Source organism: Scardinius erythrophthalmus (genome assembly GCF_964197995.2).
Source record: "Scardinius erythrophthalmus genome assembly, chromosome: 19".
Lineage (NCBI taxonomy): Eukaryota > Metazoa > Chordata > Actinopteri > Cypriniformes > Leuciscidae > Scardinius > Scardinius erythrophthalmus.
Genome location: NC_138239.1, coordinates 19,063,148 through 19,084,620, shown reverse-complemented (window position 1 = coordinate 19,084,620; position 21,473 = coordinate 19,063,148). Strand labels below are relative to the sequence as shown.

The following is a 21,473-nucleotide window of genomic DNA, read 5'->3' as shown; positions in this document are numbered from 1 at the left end:
TCAGCCATTGAGGAAATTCCTTCAGAAACGTCTTATTACTAAAAAATACTAATTGTAATGAAAACGAAGAAGAAATAATCATTGTTAAGGAAATAAATGTTATGAAAATGATTTTAAATGATGCTAGTTGATGTAGGCTACTGTCTTTAACGTGCTCTTGAAAGGTGATCCTGAAAAATGCCCTTCAGAAGAATACAGAAAATGATCAATAGGCAAGACAAATTAGTTTATGAGTGAGACAAATGAGTTTTGTGATTCATTGACTCTTGAATATGAAGAGGAAAAACAAAACAAAAATCTAGCAGTCTGTAATAATTGTCTAAAATCATCAGGTCATGTTTCAATATTTAACTGATTTCAGCAAACAGAAAATCCACCGACAAATGAGAAATACAATTCATTTTTGAAACCTAACAATAAATATGGTAGCTTATGGGTTACACTTCTGATGGTTACCCGGCTTTACTTGGATTCTAGCTAGATTATGTTGGTCAATTTTTAGCTGGTCTAAACTGATCTATCAAGCTGACCATTGCATTAAATTACATTTAAATTATACATCATTGTTCATGTGCTTGGGGTTGTGGTATTAAAAACACACAAGGCCTGACTGAATTAAAAGGTTAGTTCACCCAAAAAATTAAAATTGACCCATAATTTACTCACCTTCTCAAGCCATTCTAGATGTATATGACTTTCTTCTTTCAGCCAAACACAATCGGAGTTGTATTAAAAAATATCCTGGCTCTTCCAAGTTTTATAATGGGAGTGAATGGTAGATTTTGAAGCCCAAAAAAGCACATCTATCCATCATAAAAGTAATCCATATGGCTCCAGGTGGTTAATAAAGGCCTTCTGAAGTGAAGCGACCGTTCCCGGAAGCCAGTGATTACAGTTTATAAAGTCATAATTATATATTTCTTACAAAAACACATTGTTTCGTTTCACAAGGCCTTTATGAACACTCTGAAGCTGTATGGATTACTTTTACGATGGATGGAAGCCAAGTTTGTTGGTAAGTTTGTTTTAAAAAGTGGGTGGGACAGGTGTGTGAAAAAAATAACATTACGATGTCTATAAATCTTTTAGTAATGTTGCATTGGGTTTAATTAGTCTTGTAATGAGATCTACTAATATTGAGATTTTTCACGTATAATAATGTGAAATTTATTTCCTCATTATTTTCTTATAATGTTTCAAAAAGTGGTGGGGGACAATATAGATCCTGAGAAAAAGTGGTGGGGACATGTCCCACCTGTAAATTACGCCTTTTCTTGGGCTTAAAAAAATGGTGCCATTTCACTCCCACTATAAAGCTTGGAAGAGCCAGAATATTTTTTTAATATACTCAGATTGTGTTTGGCTGAAAGGCGAAAGTCACCCTACACCTAGGGTGGCTTGAGGGTGAGTAAATTATGGGATAATTTTCATGTTTTGGTGAACTAACCCTTTAAGCTTTTATCAGTCCTCTGTAACATATCTACCAAAAACTGTCCCACTTTTGCATAGTTCACACTATTGATGCAGTCATGTCTCTTATCTCTTATCCTCAGGCAACAGAAATTACACAAATAACGATAAAAAGATGCCCTTCCTAACTGAACATATTCAACTTTTAGTTGGTAGATACATTTTATTTCAAAACTTGGAAGAGAATTAGGCCAAGCAATTTTAAATTTTCAGTGGGTTTTTTGTTTATAAGGTCTTCAGTTAACATCTCTTTAAGACACTTTCACGCTCTACTTGTTCAACAACATAAATGGTGCACAGTCGTACCTGAAACGAGAATTTTGGAGCAGATGTGTTTTCTAAACAAGTCCTACAACTGTTATCGTTGTGGTAAATGTAGTCTTTATTTAGTTGGCCTACAAATTTTCGTCACGGTCGCGCAGCAGGTTACGGCCATGTCACGTGATTCCATTCACACGCGTGTTTTTCCTCCAGCAGCAGCAGCTGAGGTGAACATGGCCGATGTGTCGGAGAGGACGTTACAGGTCGCTATAGTCGTTTCATTTGCGGCGGGATTTGTCGCAGGCTGGCAGACAAATAGAATGCGAAGAAAGTTCTTGGACTGGCGGAAAAAGCGGTTACAGGACAAACTCGCAGAAACACAGAAGAAGCTAGACCTGTCATAACAGATATAACGTTACAAAATATCACGCAACCGACCTGGTGAGATGAGACATGCGCCTTTCATAATTTTAGGATAAATGGCTTTCGTTGGTAGCTATAAAAGGTTTTCTTTTTCGTTTTCTAGTGACTTTGGTCATCAAGCCACTGATTTCTCAAGCAGAACGAGTCTGTAACAGCACCTCTTCTGGAGCTCTCAGCAGGAGCAAGCCTGGGATCAAAGACAGTCTAGTCTGCATTCGGGAGGACAGTGATACAACCTTCAAGGACTTTAAACACTGAGAAACATTTTCCTTAATGTTTGTTAAAGCCATAAATCAGTGTTTCCATGTCTGTGCCTTCTCCTTTTCTGTGACCGTAAAAATAATTGAAATGTTTTATTAACTGTTGACTCAATAAAATGTAATATGCACATTATTGTTGTGACGTTTGCTCACTTTTGAGACATCAAGATCCAATAAAAGTAAGCTGAAAAGTTAACAACTATATTTCCTACATTCATTTATTGAACTGACAGAACCTCAAATCAAGAAACGTGTTTTTGGGATATCTTTGCTTATTATTTATATTGTCTATAGATTTCCATATCTTCTCAACAAGCTTGTAAGATTTTATGACATAACTTTTCAGACCTGGAATTCACGCAGTTCAAATTCCCTGATATTTAAAAGTTTTTTAGGACTAGGGAAACTGTTCATGTAGAAACTGCATAGGTTCCCTGCTTTAGACATTTTCGGTGAGCATGTGTTTTTTACTTAAACAGAAGCACTTTCCTGAGAGACAGAACCATGGGTTTAGTGTGAACTTGAAGTCCAGCTCCCCCTCTCTAGATGTAATGTGGGTGTAATGGGTGGAGTTAGACAGAAGGTCCAACCACATTCTCCATTAGATCCACAGAGCTGGACTAGGTCAAGCTCAACCCACGACGTCCAGAGAGGTGGAGCTGGACGCCATTTTGGCTCTGCAGTGAGTGAGCGCCACATGCTTTTCCAGGAAACCTGTTTTACCAGATTAGACAATCACAACCCAAAGCAGGAATGAAGCAGGGGGGTCAGTCTCAGCCTCAGACATAATGAAACCATACTGCAGGATGTTTAGGTCCTCTGAAATGTTCTGCATCGCAAAACAAGTTTATAATGAATACAAATGCAAAAGCGACTTTGAAAATGCTTTCTACAATAAAACCGATATTTTGTGTACAAATGTTTTACCTCACTTCAAACACCACTGCTATTTAATAAAAAATTAATAAAAATAAAATAAATAAAAAAAGCATACAAACCACAGCTGTAGCTCATAGATGAATCGAGGATTTGAAAAAAAAAAAAAATCAATGACAGCACTTAAAACTCTTACTCTTCAATTAAATTTAACTTTTTAGCAAATACTACATTTCGATTTATTTTTTTAAATAAATCTCTAAATTCCGCTTTGCGTCGTGCCTAACTAACAACGCCCTTCAGCCGTGACTTATACAGCACAGCCTCTCGTACCTTATTGCTTACATATATTTAAAGGACTTAGTTATAAAAACATTACACGTGATTTAGACAAGTCATGTGAAATTTACCAGATAAAATAAGTTTCAAAATAAAATTCACAGATGCAGACGTCTTCTCGCGCGCACAGTGATGAGGTAATAACAACGTCACGTAAAGTATCTTAGCAACTTAACCGGAGCGTCTGTGATGGCGTCGCCGTTGCGTTTTGTTTCAGTAAATCTGAGCACGAGTGGGACGTTTGTTTAAATCTCGCATTTAAAATACAGTTTGTGTCAAACCTGATGTCGTATTGTTTTGAAGACGAATAGAAGATGCCTCCGAAAAAGAGAGGACCACTTCAGACGGTCCAAAGAGATACGGATGTCATCAAGAGAAAGGTTGAACTGATTGAAGCGAATGTTTGTTCGTTTGCTGGTGCGCATTAGATTTTTACATTATATCTCTATTCTATTCTGTCCTGTAACGTTAGGTGGATGCTTTGGTACAGCAGGCTGCTCAACCAGATGCGTCAGATTGGACTGAGACCTTTGAGAGGTACAGAAGACTGTTTTGTTTTTGAACGCCTACTAACGTTACATGAACCAGGTTGAATAATGAGTAACTTAAGTGAGTTCTACAGGGTGGGCCATTTATATGGATACACCGTAATAACATGGGAATGGTTGGTGATATTAAAGTCCTGTTTGTGGCACATTAATATATGTGAGGGGGCAAACTCCTCAAGATGGGTGGTGACCATGACATATACTAATGTGCCACAAACAGGACTTTAATATCACCAACCATTCCCATGTTATTACGGTGTATCCATATAAATGGCCCACCCTGTATATTGTTTTGCATATATCCAATGTGATTTATAATGTTGTTTGCATTCCAGGTGCAAAGAGTTAAAGCGCGCGGTGGAGGAAATGACGAAGACTCTGAAGAAATTATCTAAAGTAAATCTTTATGTCTGTGTACTTGTATTGTCAATACATCTTACATGAATTGTATAAGTATATAAGTGTGTGTGTGTAGGCAGATGAGCCAGCTCCAGTGGGGAACTATGACCAGTGTAAGAGGGACGAGGAGAAGCGTTTGTTGGACTTGCATGAGCGTCTACAGTCTCTAGCTCTTCAGCTGCAACCTCAGGATGAGTAAGTAGCCTCATAAATTAATTCTAACAGAGTTTACAGCCTTTTTTTTTGCATTCTATTACGCAAACCATTTTTAGATATACCTTTATGCTTTGGAAAAGAAAATTAATTTTAAGGAGTTTTTTTTTCAAACAGTTCTGGTGTCTTTGTTTCCTGGCCATAGGATAGCCGGACCTAGTTCTTCCCAGACAGAACAGAAGAGCGATGAGGAAAATAGTGATGAAAAAGATGAGAGCTCTGAAGATGAAGATACAGAAGAGGAAGAAGCGCATGATGATTATGAAGATGATGATGGTGCTGACAGTGATGAAGAGGATACAGATATCGGTCAACCTGCCACAGGACAGGAGACTGTTTCTTATGTTGCTCTTAGTGCATTTACAGGAGAGGAGGAAGGGGACCTCAGCATCCAGGTAATCATCTATGCATCTTATTTTAGTTATTAAATGCTTACACTTAAATAGTTATTTTCTTGCATTGAGAAATTTCTTTTTTTGTGTTGTGTCAGAAAGGAGAGGTTTTGAAAGTTCTCTCTAAGAATAAGGATGGATGGTGGCTGGCTCAGAACTCAAATGGCCAGAAGGGCCTGGTCCCTAAAACCTTCCTCAAGGTCTGTATATCACAGATACTCAGTGAGTATGTTTGATAGCGTGTAAGGTCATATAAACAGTGGCCGTAAACTGTGTTTTTTAGTGTTGGGAAATGCCATAAATGGTTTAACCCTGTAAAGCCTGTCAGAAAAATCAAATATTTTGAAAAGGATCAGTTTACTGAACTTACAGACAAAAGAAAATCTTTAAATCTGTTTTTTTGTGGAGTCATATTTGATACATTAGACATTTATGACTCATATAGTATGATTCAGGAGAATGTGGAGCTCATACTCAAGGAGGAAAAAAACAATTTATTCAGAAGCAAAACATTTGCTGACATTTGTATGGCCAAAAGGTAAGATTAAATTCTGATGGATTGTAATGTAAATCAATTAGATTTGTATAAGTTCTTCCATTAAATGCATATAAATATCAGTTGTAACTATATATCTCCCAATAATATGTCTTAGTAAGATTGTATTTAAATGAAATCATCCATGCATTTATATGATCATTTTATGATCAGTGCAATGCGATAATGATTGAGAGATGTACAATTAAGCGTTCTTCAAAAGCCTGATGAGGTATCATATTTGATCAGTTTTGCTTTTCAGATCAGCGTTTTGTCAGTTTATTTAGTGTAAATGTGGAAATCAATATTAGAGGAAAAACTGCATTTCAGATTTCATGTAAACACTGATTTCTTGCAGTCAGTGTATGGTTTTTATACTGTTTTATTACCGATTTGATTGAGATGTTCACATTATGCATTTAAAGTATTTATATAACATTTATATTATACTTTTACGTTGTCTGAATCATGTTTCAGAACAGTTAGGGATTGGTGCAGGTTGTGCACTTTTATAAAAATACAAAATAACCTTTTTCTATATATATTTTTGCAATCACATAGGAAACCAGACCAGTGTTTAGATAATTAGCATGGATGAATTACATCTGCAGATGTATTTAAACTTTCAGTCTTCTCAGAAGGAGAGTGAGAGAGAGAATGAAGATGAGGAGGAGAGTGAGGAGGAACAGGAGGAGTCTGACATAAAGTCCAGGTAATGTCCCCTCTCTCTCCACTAGAGAGCAGCATTGTTTTCACAATTTGTTGAAATTGTTTTTTTTTCTTTATTAAAGTGCATTGAATATAGTTCATAATTAATTCCAGTTTAAATGAATTAAACACAAGTTTAAGTTAAAATAAAGTCTTTATTAAAGAAAATGATTAAAAACTGTCTCTTTTCCAACTAGCAAAACATCCAATTGGAACACAGTCCGGAAGGCTGTTACTGAGGTACATTCTATTTGGATAATTATATCCTTAAATTCACAATGAAATCAAAATGTACTAATCTTATTTTTTTTATGGAATATTTCAGTATTATTTATAAATAATCTATCTATGCACAAAATTTTTTCATTATTGTGCCTTGAACTGCCTTCGTAATCTTTAATCAAAATAACTTTACCTCTTACAACGACATCTCTTCTCTTTTTCTTTTTTCTTTTATTTGTTGGACAGGACATAAGACAAAATATAGGAGGACAGCACCGTAAATACAAAATAAACCTGAAAACAAACAAATTAATAAACAAACAAAAAAGTAGGTTTTAGATGTGTGAAGTGTAGGTTGTGTTGTGAATGTTTACCTCAATCTTGTATGTGCTGAAGTATATATGTAAAGCAGAGTGTTTGAAGAAGAAGAGAGAAAGAGTGAGATAAGGGGGGAGAGAGAGGAAAGAATGAAAAATACATAAATATATTGTATTTACACATACCTACCCCATCTCTTCCCTTCTTTGTTGACGTGGGTGGGACAACCTGTCATTCACATGAGATCAAACGATCCAATCAATTCCCAATGGACAAAAAAAAAAATCAAGTCCTACATTTTTCCTTGTTCAAGAAGCCGTTTAACTCAGATACAGTGAGGAAAATAAGTATTTGAACACCCTGCTATTTTGCAAGTTCTCCCACTTGGAAATCATGGAGGGGTCTGAAATTGTCATCGTAGGTGCATGTCCACTGTGAGAGACATAATCTAAAAAAAAAAATCCAGAAATCACAATATATGATTTTTTAACTATTTATTTTTATGATACAGCTGCAAATAAGTATTTGAACACCTGTCTATCAGCTAGAATTCTGACCCTCAAAGACCTGTTAGTCTGCCTTTAAAATGTCCACCTCCATTCCATTTATTATCCTAAATTAGATGCACCTGTTTGAGGTCGTTAGCTGCATAAAGACACCTGTCCACCCCATACAATCAGTAAGAATCCAACTACTAACATGGCCAAGACCAAAGAGCTGTCCAAAGACACTAGAGACAAAATTGTACACCTCCACAAGGCTGGAAAGGGCTACGGAGAAATTGCCAAGCAGCTTGGTGAAAAAAGGTCCACTGTTGGAGCAATCATTAGAAAATGGAAGAAGCTAAACATGACTGTCAATCTCCCTCGGACTGAGGCTCCATGCAAGATCTCACCTCGTGGGGTCTCAATGATCCTAAGAAAGGTGAGAAATCAGCCCAGAACTACACGGGAGGAGCTGGTCAATGACCTGAAAAGAGCTGGGACCACCGTTTCCAAGGTTACTGTTGGTAATACACTAAGACGTCATGGTTTGAAATCATGCATGGCACGGAAGGTTCCCCTGCTTAAACCAGCACATGTCAAGGCCTGTCTTAAGTTTGCCAGTGACCATTTGGATGATCCAGAGGAGTCATGGGAGAAAGTCATGTGGTCAGATGAGACCAAAATAAAACTTTTTGGTCATAATTCCACTAAAAGTGTTTGGAGGAAGAAGAATGATGAGTACCATCCCAAGAACACCATCCATACTGTGAAGCATGGGGGTGGTAGCATCATGCTTTGGGGGTGTTTTTCTGCACATGGGACAGGGCGACTGCACTGTATTAAGGAGAGGATGACCGGGACCATGTGTTGCGAGATTTTGGGGAACAACCTCCTTCCCTCAGTTAGAGCATTGAAGATGGGTCGAGGCTGGGTCTTAATGACCCGAAGCACACAGCCAGGATAACCAAGGAGCGGCTCTGTAAGAAGCATATCAAGGTTCTGGCGTGGCCTAGCCAGTCTCCAGACCTAAACCCAATAGAGAATCTTTGGAGGGAGCTCAAACTCCGTGTTTCTCAGCGACAGCCCAGAAACCTAACTGATCTAGAGAAGATCTGTGTGGAGGAGTGGGCCAAAATCCCTCCTTCAGTGTGTGCAAACCTGGTGAAAAACTACAGGAAACGTTTGACCTCTGTAATTGCAAACAAAGGCTACTGTACCAAATATTAACATTGATTTTCTCAGGTGTTCAAATACTTATTTGCAGCTGTATCATACAAATAAATAGTTAAAAATTCATACATTGTGATTTCTGGATTTTTTTTTTTTTTAGATTATGTCTCTCACAGTGGACATGCACCTACGATGACAATTTCAGACCCCTCCATGATTTCTAAGTGGGAGAACTTGCAAAATAGCAGGGTGTTCAAATACTTATTTTCCTGTATTATGTATATACGTCACAATAGGGTAGAAAACCCACAACCTCCGTTTTTATACCACCTTTAATAATCTAAATACTAATGCACACGTTTTATATATATTAACAGACACAAACTGAAGTGTGCTTGTATGTTGTGTCTGCAGATAGATGCTACTGATGTGCTGGCAGCGATGGGTGCCATCCCTCCAGGCTTCAGACCCTCCAATCTCTCCAGACACCTAGAAGAAGGTCACTATCTATCTCTATATTTGGCAAAACCTATAGATAGAAGGCCATTTACAGTTTTTAGTTAACCAGAAGGCAGTTTGTGTGATTTATACCACATTATAACATCTGGTAAGAATTCAGATTTTATAGTAGTATATTATACTTGTATTATACATGTACTGTTTGTATGTGTGTTTGTGTTGAGCAGGGACATCTTACAGAGCAAGTCACTTCATTCAGCCCAAGCTTAGCCAATCACAACTCTCCTTTCAAGATCTCCATATGGACCCAGACACAGGCAAGGTACTTATCTGCAAAGCAAACACTAGCTACATTTACAAAAATGTTATGTATAACAAAATATGTACATTCCTTTAAGGCAAGACACTACAGGCACATAAACAATTTTTTCATGCACTGGCCAATTTTGTGATTTTTGGGCTATTTTGCTCTTTATAAAGTGTTTATAATACATCCATAATACACTTTTATGTGTTTATTTTATTGCGCTTTGAGTCAGAAATCTCCACAACATTAGCACTTAAACCAAACTTTACAGTTTTATTCCTATCTATGTTCTGGTGATTTTTACAGACAGATTTGTTCATATATCATTTGCCTGATTTCATACAACATTTCATTCCTAAAACCATGGTGATTTTTATTTTATTTTTCTGGCTGTTGACAGTATTTTCGGATTTATGGAGTGATAAAATGAGATATACAAATACCCTCTGTAAAAACCATTAACTCTGATATGACAATAAAATGAAACATGAATTTTGAACCTTGATTATCCAATGTTCTGATTTCTGTTCTGGAAATGTATGCAAAATAGTGCATATTTAATTAGATACTGCCTCATGTGCATATTTAAACAATATTTCAGCACAACAATGTTTGCAATTCTTAATGTAATCAACCAACTGGGGAAGTTTGGTGATATGTGTTAGTTAAATTATTTACCCTATTCACCTGGGGTGTCTTGCCTTAAAATATTTATTTAATTATATGAAGGAAAAAAAATACATTATAATGTTTTTTTTAAATATGCATATATAAATATATAGTGATGGGCATTCAAGTGGATGGTTGAGGAGATTCTTCCCGACCATATATAAAGCTCTTTTAGTGTTGAGAAAAGTGCTATATTAATTCAATGCATTATTATTATTAATATTATTATACATTTATAAGGTGAGTGTGTGTTTGTCCAGGTTCACGGGCGCCCATCTAGAGTGAGTTTAATCCTGACCCTGTGGAGCTGTAGAATGATCCCAGCCCCTGGGGTTGGGTTACAGGTGCTTAGCAGGCACGTTCGGCTCTGTGCATTTAATGGAACCCAGGTAACACACACACATACATACTGGTTGATCTACAACCAAAATGATTACCCTTAAATGATTTTGACCTTAAAAGAGAGATATTTACATACTAATGGTTTGAGGAAAAGCTTGAGTAATGATTCTGACATCATGTGTTACTCATGTGGAACAGTAATCAGGGTGGACCATTTGTAACAAAAGGCAAATAATAAAGAACCATTGTATTAACGGCTTGGGTGCCTGAATTAAAACAGGTGCAATCCAAAAGCATGAGTGTAAAATACTAGATCGCATATTTGAGTCTTGAGTGTTAAAGGAGAACTCCGGTCAATTTTAACATTGAGCTAATTTCTTTGTCAATTTGGAGTGCTGTCAATACAGAGAACAACGACAAAAATCGGTGTTGCCTACACCGTGTTATCCTATTTTTAAAATTTGCACCCTGTTGACTTCAATGGGGCAATATTTAAACCTGCTTTTAGCCTCTTAACATCCTTGATGTGTCATTACAAGTGCACAGCTAATGTGAGTGATTCCTTCTGAGTGAACACGAGTGAATCTGACTGCAGTAGATGTGAAAGAAATGGATAAAAATGATGTTATTTAAGCCAGCGCAAATACCTGTATTTACATCCTGTTTTCGGTTGAAGTCCAAAGTAGTCGATTGCCAAGTTCACGCGCGTGATCATAGGTACTAAACCAATGCGCGTGAACTTGACAATCTCTACAATATTTGTCTTTCACAAATCTATGAATTCTCTGTGAATGTGAATTCTATCTGATTACTAATCGTCAAGAATTTAAAGTATCCATACACAGTTCGTTCAACTTTAAAATTTCCAATTAAAATCATCTAAAGTCAAAATCAATTGGTATTCCTCATGGTTCTGTCTTGGGTCCTTTTCTTTTTTTTTTTTTTTTTTTTTTTTTTCTTCCTTGTTTACTTATATTTTGGAAATATGGTATCTATTTTCATGGCTAAACTGATGAAACCCAGCTCTATCTTTTTTTCTAAGCCTTCAAGTTCCTTTCCTCCACCTCCTCTGTCCAGCTGTTTGGCTGAAATTAAAGACTGGCTTTCAGCTAATTTTCTAAAACTTTATAGTGATAAAACTGAAGTCCTCCTTGTAGGCACAAAATCTATTCTGACAAAATCTGATTGCTTTTCTGTGGCTATTGAAAACTCAAAAAAACAACTTTTCCCCTGCAGGTTATAAGAGTCTGGGTGCCATCCTCAATAGCACTCTATCCTTTGAAGCTCATGTTAATTACATCACACGTACTGCATACTTTCATCTATGTAATATTAATAGTCTCCGTCCCTCTCTCACAATGAATAGCACTGCAATCCTTATTCATGCACTGGTTACTAAATGTAATGATTACTGTAAAGTACTCTTCTCACTGGTCTCCCTTCCAAATTCCTTTAGAAACTTCAACTGGTTCAGAACTGGTTCTTTCTAGAACTTCTTCTATGGAGTACATTTCTATAGTTCTACAGAAATTGCACTGGCTTCCAGTGAAGTATCGTATCGATTTTAAAATGATGCTTCTTGCATGCAAGGCTCTTAATCTTGCTCCTCCGTACCTTACTGGTCTTCACATCTACACCCCTTTCGCGCTCTCTAAGACCTTCACTTTCAATTTCTTTTGACTTACCACGTATACGCCTGACCACAATGGGAGCTAGAACTTTAAGTTATGCTGCCCCTTGTTTATGGAACTCTCTCTCCCTTGATATTCACAATAGTGATAGTCTCCATACTTTTAAATCTCATCTCAAGACTTTTTATTCAGGCCTTTTGTCGTTATGGCGTTCTTTATGTAACCTGCGTCTGTGGTGTTGTATTGTTTATTGTTATTTACTTTTGTATTATTTTTGCTTGTAATGTTACCTTGAGTGTCATGAAAGGTACCTTAAAATATCCCATTTGTCTTCCCCATGTTTATTGTAAACAGGTGTTGTGTGACATGCTGTGTACATGGTGCCTTTGTTTGTTTCTCTCTCTCTCTCTCTCTCTCTCTCTCTCTCTCTCTCTCTCTCTCTCTCTCTCTCTCTCTCTCTCTCTCTCTCTCTCTCTCTCTCTCCTCTCCCCTATCAGGTTTTGAGTAACATTCACACAGTCAGAGCCACTTACAACTTCAAGAGCCAAAAGACATGGAGTTTTTCTCCACGGGTAAGACTAAAGTACACTTAAACACATGCAAACACATGTCCAAACTTCTGAGGCCACATTAAAAATCTGGGATTTGAAATCTTATTTAAACTTGAAAATAAACAAGGTTTTAATATTGACATTTCGAAAAAAATAAATGTTATCATTTAAAATCAACAATACATATTTAAGGTTTTGCACTATTTCTAGGTCAGTAAGCATGAAGTAAATATTTGATAATGATAATGTGACTCTTTGTACTGACAGTCAGATATTCTTGCTTCCAATGAAGCACAGGTGCTGGAGAACATGATCATCAGGTTTTACACACTTGTGAACCTCATGCAAGTTTGAAGGCAGCAGGCACAAGAGGGGCAAACCAAATACTAAAACATTCTGAAATTCATGTTCATTTTTTACATGTTTATGTATGTGTGTATTTTAGATGACTGGAATGCTTCCCTGTCTACTGGATGGAGACTGTTTCCTGCGTTGTGACTCTGAATCTCCTGATCTTGGAATTCTGTTTGAATTGGGTGTGACCTACATAAGAAATGTAAGCAATAGTTTCTTGCAAAAAAAATCTTATCATTTAAACAATTATATGGCAAACTCTGATCACTGAGGACATGACCTTGATCTAACCTCAGAAAGACAAAAGAACTGTTTTCTCCTACCCTCTCATATATTTACATAAACGCACTCAATGATCTCTATTAAAGAGGCCTTACCCTTTTACAAAGTGTTGATTTAGATTTTCAGGGTCTACTGGAATAGGTTTTCATGCTTTTTACATTTTGCACACATTTTACATTCGTTGCAGCACCTTTTCCTCTTCCCAGTTTGTCTGGGAATAACGCTCTGTTTAGTTTCTGTCTCTATGAAGCCCTTCCTTCCAAAAACACAATGTGCTCTGATTGGTCAGCTGGACTTGTATGTTGTGATTGGTCAACCGCTTCAAGTGTGTTTTGGAAATGTCACGTCCCTTACCATAACTGCCCTGTCCCAAACGGCACCCTAAGCACTTGCGGTCTTCCTGCGAGTCTGCACTTTCGTGACGTAACGCCGCTTTGACTGTCGGGAAGAAGTCTGCTGCGGAGCCTGCTTCAGCGCGGACTCGGTAGAATTGCGCATCGAGGGTGCATATCAACCGCAAAGGGGGCTTCTGAGACCTAAAATGACAAATGGGACACCCTACTGTCTCACGGACTTAACGGACACATACACGCGGCAGCCATTGTAAGTCCACATGACCGAAAGTGCATATGAAGTGAGCCATTTGGGACAGGGCCAACAGTGAGTTTCAACACAGTGCATCTCAGCCAGGCCTCGTCCCTTTTTTTTTGTGTATGCCATTGGAAGGAATTATTTAAAGGTACAATATGTACAAATTTTGTATCAAAATATCCAAAAACCACTTGCACAGTGCTATATATTTCTTTCAATTATGTACTTGGATTATTCTAAATGTTTCCAAGAATTTGTAAATTCAGAGAAATTCACAATTTTAAATAGTGCCCGTCCCTTGTCACTTGTCGCCTGTCAATGACGTAATATCCGTGTTATCCCTGGTTTCCGCTTTATATAGCTCAACATGATGAAATGTTAGAATATGATCAGTATGTTATTCTAATGTTGATCTAGCTTACTGCTAGTCTCGTATAGCCAACTAACTAACACATAGAATAACATTATAACTTTCAACACACTCAAATGCTGTTTAGTATGATAGTGTAACGTTAGACCAAGTGAAACAGCACTGCGTTACCTCACAAGTTAAATTCATCAAATAAACTGACCTGTGTGAGTAGTAATTCAGCACTTGCAGGTAGTTTGGTAGAATTAAATGTCCTCATTCCTTTATATACGCGAGACTCGCGTGTGGTGCTGAGATCTGTCTCATTAGCAATCGCGACCTGCTTCATACCATAGTCATGAAAAATCCATAAACATTATTAGATCAGCATGACGCCAAGGTTTTTTTTTTTAACCTCTATTTAACCAGGAGAGAACCTCACTGAGATTAAAATCTCTTTTACAGGAGTGTCCTGGCCAAGATAGTTCCATGATTCCGCTTATCACTGCGTCATCAATCTACACCTTTGTTATTGTAAGAGGTTAGCGACCCCTAGCTGCGAAAAAATTTGATATTGTAGCTTTAAATGAGGGATATTGTGATGTGTATGTTACTGGAAGAAAACTCAAGACTACAATTGAGGTTGATCAAGGAGTTCAGAAAAAGTGCTTACTGATATAGACAAAATCTCCCTTTGGAGCTTTTTTTGTGGAGCACTTTGTGCTTTGTAACTTTGCAGACCTTTTACATGCGCAAACAGCAACATTATACATTAAAAAAAGTTGAAAAAGTAAAAAGCATAATTGGTCCTTTTTAAAGGGATAGTTCATCCAAAAATTAAAAATTCTGCCATTTACTCACCATCATGTTGTGCCAAACCTGAATGACTTTCTTTCTTTTGCGGAACACAAAAGATGATATTTTGAAGAACATTGGGAACCAAACAACATGGGAGCCCATTGACTTTCATTGTATGGACAAAAACTCTGAGACGTTTGTGTGTGTGTTCCACAGAAGAAAGTAAGTCATACAGGTTTGGAGCGACAAGAGAGTTCTGTTTTTCTCAATGGTTCTGCAGGTGTAAAAGTGTATGTGCTCTGTTTCAGTCCACAGGGGAGAGAGGAGACCTCAGCTGTGGCTGGGCGTTCCTTAAACTGTTTGATGAAAGTGGAGCACCCATTACTTTACGGTACGCACACATTCCCTTATTACAATTTGACTGATGCACATTAGTTCTACTGTTTCCTTACATAATTGCTTACAAACTTTAGTATATGCATGTGTGCAGGACACAAGAGCTTACTATTCATGGTGGCACACCATTTGAGAGAGACACCGATATGGATACCACATCTACCAAAAGAGGTAACGTTCTCTCACAAAAATACACATACTCTCTCACATACAAGCCATTCTCTTCTGTTCTCTCCTCAGGTTATCCCACTGGTGTGTTTCAGCAGATGTTGCTGTCCAGGAAGGTGCCAAAGCTTGTTGTTAAGCTCAAATCAGTAAACACACGCAACAGAGTGCTTCTGAAGTAAGAATGCCTTCACACCAGTGTATACATTAATGTTCAGAAGAGTTTTTGGTAACACTTTAGTTTAGGGTCAATTTGTCACTATTAAGTAGTTGCTTACTAGCAATTATATCATTAGGACATTGGCTGTTTATAGCACATAAAGCACATATTAATGCCTTTTTCTGCATGACCATGTTCTACGTCATTTAATCCTACCCAATACCTAAACTTAACAGCTACCTTACTAACTATTAATAAGCGGTAATTAGGAGTTTGAGGCAAAGGTCATAGTTAATAGTTAACAGTGAGAATTGGACCCTAATCTAAAGTGTGACCAATTTTTTTTCAATGTTTTACAAATAAGTATCTTATGCTCACCAAGGCTGCATTTATTTTATTGAAAAATACAGTAAAACAGTAATGTTGTGAAATTAAATTTAATACATTTCTATTTTAATACATTTTAAAAATGTAATTTATTCCAGTGATGACCTAGCTGAATTATTACTCTAGCATCAGCATTATTACTCCAGTCTTCAGTGTCACGTGATTCTTCGGAAATCTTTCTAATATGCTGATTTGCTGCTCAAGAACCATTTATTATTATCATCAATGTTGAAAGCAGTTGTGCTTCTTAATGTTTTTGTGGAAACCATAATCATAATCTTTTGTTACAAAAATCTTTTGTAACATTATAAATGTCTGTACTATCACTTTTAAACCATTTAATGCATAATTACTTTAAATTAATTTTCTTTTAATCGTGCTGATCCAAAACGTTTGTATACTTTAATTTTTATTGCCAGTTGTAGGATTCCACATTGTTTTTTGATAAATATTCATGAAAAAGCAATTATGGTCTTGTAACTAAATATTTGTTTCCCTAAATTTTTTTTTTTTCATAAGTCTGCTGCCAGACACTATTGTAGGAAGTCTGTCCACAGTGCACCTCCTGGCAACATACAGGCAAATACTCGCTGATGCTCTTTTACTTGACAGAGTCACCATGTGTAATGCAGGTAACACACACATAAACATATTTTGTCTTTGTGCTTGACGTGTATCTAATGTGTATCTAAGGTTCCTGTCACATCACAACACTATATGCGTTTTCTTTGGTAGGAAAGGGTCTGGCATGAAAGCAAATGTAAAACACACATGGAAATGAAAATGTGAATGTAAAAGTGAATGTAAATAACTTTAGATTATTTGGTTCTGTGTTCTCCATCCCAGATCTGATCTGCAGCTCAGTTCTATCCTCCTTTCCTGATGTTCTAGATCAGCCAGACCTGATGGATGCGTTTAGGGTGAGACTGGTTACATAAACACGTTTACTTAGCATTTACTAAACTTTCATTTCAACATAAACCTTTTATTTTCGTTTCTGTATAGTTACTATAATCTAACCTGAACCCCACCCTTAAAGAACTTTTTTTTTTGCATGTTTAGAATTGATTAAAAGATTATACTCTTATTAAATTAATTAATTATTAATCATTAAATATAATAATTATTTTAATTATTAAGAATGAAATATAAGTTATTTAATTATTAATCATTAAATATAATAATTATTTTAATTTTTAAGAATTAAATATAAGTTATTTAAAAAACAATAATAGTAAGTAATTAACATATTAATAGTATGTTAAATTATTAATAATAATTAAAAATAAAATGAAATATAAAATGTTTTTTGATTTTCCAGTTGAGAACCAAAGGGAATTTTTTTCAGATTAAATTGACTTCTGGGGACAAAACTATATCATCACGTACATGGGAGTATAATATGGGGTAGGTGTTATAAAAAGTATTAAACTTGTACCCGATTTTACAGAAATCATGGGCCGAATCAGAGAGAAACCTGAGAAGATCTGATAAGGTAAAGGTGTATGTGATTTTGTGTGAGAATGTCACACAATTGCCACAGTACTAGGATTATAAAAAGTTTATTCATACTGTTTGCATACAATGTATTTCTGTTTCTGTGTATTGCAGAGGGATATCAGTGTGTTAAAGCAGATGTTTGTGAGCGTTTATATGGGCAGTGTGTTTCCATTGTTGTATTCTGTGGAGATGCCCACTCCCTGCTGGGCGGATGAGGAAGTGGAGTCTCAACGTGCTCGTATCATCTACAGCCCTTCCCAAAAAATCTCAGTAGAAACTATGCTGTCCTCCCAATGTTCACATCAAGCCTTTGACATCACACAGGTCACCTATGACCTCATCAGCAGAGCCCAGCATTGACTCTAGAGACAGACCTATCACATGGTCCTCCAAAAGATAAGTGTCCAATATCAAAAGAAAAATGTCTTTTCAAAATGTATTTAAGTATTAAAAATATAAATTAAACTATTTAATCTTTCACTCTCTGGCCAGAAAGCTTATTCATAGTTCTGTTGATGGGGAAATCATGCCAAACATTGTGTGTGTGTGTGTGTGTTCTGTACCTTAAATAATGGCCTAATTTTAAGTACCACACCTCCTGAGTACAGCTCCTCCCTCTTTCTTTTTTCTTGTTGTTTCTCACACATAAGCATAACTACATGGTTTAAGTACACACCCCTCCATCTTCAATAGAAGACTCTTATTTAAACATGCCACTCCTTTAAAACATCTTGCACACTTAGAAAACAGTACCCATTCTCTCTGTGTCTGCCTCACCGCCTCACCCAGCCATCCCGAGGTGTGGTGTCATATGCTTACAAAGATGGAGACATGAATCAGCATTTATTGTTCTGAAATAAATTACCGTATTATCACTGATGGGAAGAGGTGTCATGCATGCCAGATACATTTGAATCTTCTTATACTGTATTATATAAGTCAGCTGCTGCTCACACGTAACATGTTTCTGTGCTGTAATAAGCAATTATATGTTCTGTACACTGTAGTCACAAATAGTTCTGCAACCAATATCCAAGTAGAGACTGATCAATATGAGTTACAAACTACTTAGAATTTACAATTGGTAGCTAAACTACAGGCAAGCTACTGTTTAATATTACAAGCTAGTAACAAAAATGGCAGATTACATTGAAGCTCTTCGAATATCTTTTTAAACATGATATAGCTTTAATCAGAGCAGCTAAAGAATCAGATATGCTTCTGAAAAATGAGCTTTTTAGCTAATGTAAATTTCAACTACATTAGCTTTTTGCTACATTAACTACTTTTAGTTAGTTACTCCTTGAGACTTTGATTCTGCAGTAAATTGTTCCAAGAACTAGTGTGCTGCTAACAAAGGGAGCATTTTAAGGTGTCATAGGCATGCTTCTGATGCAAAGACTGTTCAAAAAGGTAGATAACTTAATTATGCTGACCTTTAAGATGCTTTTTTGGCATCAGAATCACACGATTCTGCCTGAAGAAGGCAATCTCAGAAAGCACTGCGACAAGTTCAGTGGAAAATCTTTCAAAATAGATGAACTTAGTTGTAAGTATAAATAGATGCAAAATAGATTAAATAGTTCAAAGTATCCAACATGTGATAAATTGACCCAATTTATGTGTGCTGTTCGCTTAGCAACATTGTTAACGTCAGAATCCACTATTTGCGCCTTAAGTAATAGTTCACCCAAAAAATGAAAATGCTGTAATTTACTCACCATCAAGTCATTCTAAACCTGTATGACTTACTGTTTTTTTGTCCAACATCTAAAACAAAGTTGAAACATTCTTCACAATATCTTCTTTTTCTCTGACATTCTGGTTCTGACATTCCAGGACAAAAATGAACACTTATCTGTTATATTTTCACAATATTTCATGCATAATCTTGAATGTAAAAAGTTATGTACATAATTAAATATTACATTACATAATTAATTATGCTGTAACAGTCTGTCTATGTGTGCTGAAAAAAAGTGTGACCAGGAATGTATTTTTCCCAGTTGGTTTCTGTCTCCACACTCCCAGTGTTTATAGAGAAATAATAGAGACTAGTCTGACCACATTCCATCTTTTAATATTAACCAGTTAGAATTCCACCCTCTCCATTAGCATAGTTTCTTTACTAATAGTTCAGCGCTTATTCCGATCATGAGGAAATTACCTGTAAAGGCAGAAGTTAAAATAATTCTTCCATCCTCAATTTGTAAGACAACATGAACAGAAAAGCCTTTAATAAGTTGATTAATTTCATCAGTACATTGTTGGGGAAGATTGAGTGTTTATGTGTGTGCGGGTGTGTCTCAGGACTGTCTGAAGGGGAGGGATTCCAGAGCGTTCACATTTCACCACTGCTCATGAAACCCGAGTTAGTAAGATGACACGCCCGGGTGACCTGCTGCTGTGGTGATAGAAAAGCATTAGAGCCCAAAGTCAACACACACACACACACACACACACACACACACACTGTCTGGACTGAGATGATAGATGCTGGAGATAATTATTCTAATCCTAAATCAAACTAAAGAGAATACTGTCTGTATCTGTGAATATGTGTTTGTGTGTTGATAGTCACTTTAGCTGAAGTCAAAATGAACTTTTTTAACTTTAACAAAAAGTGGCTGTGGCCCCAAAATCGCATTTGATCTGTTATAGTTAATATCCCCAAACCCTGAACAAGAGACATGCAAAATTACTCCACTTTTAGCAATATATACATTACGGTGTACTATTTGCAGGCACAATTCCCATGGAGAAATGCTCAAGGTCACAAGGTTCGTAGGTCATTCATGCTTAGCACTGAATCGTTCACTAAACGAACGTGTTATCTATGTTTCATTTTGTGAAATATTAGGCTTTTGTGCACCTGTATTGTTTCCTAGGACTGGTCATTTTTATTTAGCATAAATAATGCATTAAACCCTTTATTATTATTATTATTTTATGCTACTTTTTAATATAGAAGCCTATTTCAACATCAGAGTAAAAAATAGTAAAAGGACTTTGTAGGACTTATAGTCACAATTACAAGAATTAAAACAATGTGATTATGCTCTATGAAAAGTCCTTAAAAATACGGCCCAATTTACAGTTTAAATCGTAAGGCATTTTCTGCATTTGATTTTTCATACGTCACCCATATTTTGAATATGCGTGTTCTGTTTTAGGGTTGAAGGATATGTCAAATTAAATGTAAACGTACAGTTAATTTTGAGCCAGGACATTATCCATTTTTCTACAGCAACAAAAAATTCTTACAGCAACTGTATTTCTCGTTATATCTTGTATTTGGGACTTTAATACTCACATTGTGACTTTATAACTAATTTTACATTTTTATCTCACAACAGATTTATATTATATATTAATATTTACACAAAAGTGATGGTGAACCATGGCTACCACAGGAAGCAATAGAAAACCATTATCGTTCATAAAAATTTCATGTCATTGTTACCTTAGGTAACCAGATCAGAAGAGAAACAAACAAGTATTGTTTGGAGCTGTGCAACGCTACAAGTGTTCCCATGAGCAACCAGGTGTGTATGTGTGTCTTCATCAGACACAAGATCCGCCAGCCACTCAGACAAGTTTCTGTCCAGTCTGTCCGACACACAGCCTCTCACCCTGAGGAAAGAGAGAGAGTGTTTGTAAGTGTGTGCGTGTTTGCAGACATCTCTCTCTTGAGCCAGCTGATGTGTATCTCTATAAGTCTGGGATTGCAAAAGCTATAGTGAAACCTAACATTTTATCAGTGAAACACATTTACCATGTGCACACACACACACACACAGGCATGCTGCTCTTGTGTTGACTGAGCTCTCTGGATCTGAAGGTTAAACATTCACCTGAATTGTTTCCGCATAGTAAATATTTTCTATTTGAAACAGAGGGCCCTGAAGGGAGT

At 36.5% G+C, this 21,473-nt stretch overlaps 2 protein-coding genes across 3 annotated transcripts; both read left to right on the top strand.

The window, feature by feature from the left end:
* Positions 1 to 1,387: 1,387 nt before the first annotated feature.
* lnc.lemp (lncRNA encoded micropeptide) lies at positions 1,388 to 2,542 on the top strand. The gene is made up of 3 exons (XM_081394234.1): positions 1,388 to 1,404; positions 1,945 to 2,172; positions 2,258 to 2,542. The coding sequence occupies exon 2, from the start codon at positions 1,965 to 1,967 to the stop codon at positions 2,133 to 2,135; it is 171 nt and encodes a 56-aa protein (XP_081250360.1). The 5' UTR covers positions 1,388 to 1,404; positions 1,945 to 1,964; the 3' UTR covers positions 2,136 to 2,172; positions 2,258 to 2,542.
* Positions 2,543 to 3,732: 1,190 nt separating this feature from the next.
* Positions 3,733 to 19,498, top strand: nphp1 (nephronophthisis 1). Of its 2 annotated transcripts, none has more exons than XM_081394275.1 (20): positions 3,733 to 4,009; positions 4,102 to 4,166; positions 4,513 to 4,573; positions 4,653 to 4,771; positions 4,935 to 5,184; positions 5,280 to 5,381; positions 6,346 to 6,428; positions 6,622 to 6,664; positions 9,034 to 9,118; positions 9,306 to 9,400; positions 10,315 to 10,443; positions 12,525 to 12,599; positions 13,024 to 13,134; positions 15,261 to 15,343; positions 15,443 to 15,519; positions 15,589 to 15,691; positions 16,580 to 16,692; positions 16,907 to 16,980; positions 17,511 to 17,555; positions 17,672 to 19,498. In XM_081394275.1, the coding sequence occupies exons 1-20, from the start codon at positions 3,944 to 3,946 to the stop codon at positions 17,918 to 17,920; spliced, it is 2,028 nt and encodes a 675-aa protein (XP_081250401.1). In that variant the 5' UTR covers positions 3,733 to 3,943; the 3' UTR covers positions 17,921 to 19,498. The 2 variants fall into 2 exon arrangements, with proteins under 2 accessions (XP_081250401.1, XP_081250402.1); XM_081394276.1 differs by having other exon boundaries at positions 3,750 to 4,009; positions 6,355 to 6,428.
* The last annotated feature ends 1,975 nt before the right edge of the window (positions 19,499 to 21,473 follow it).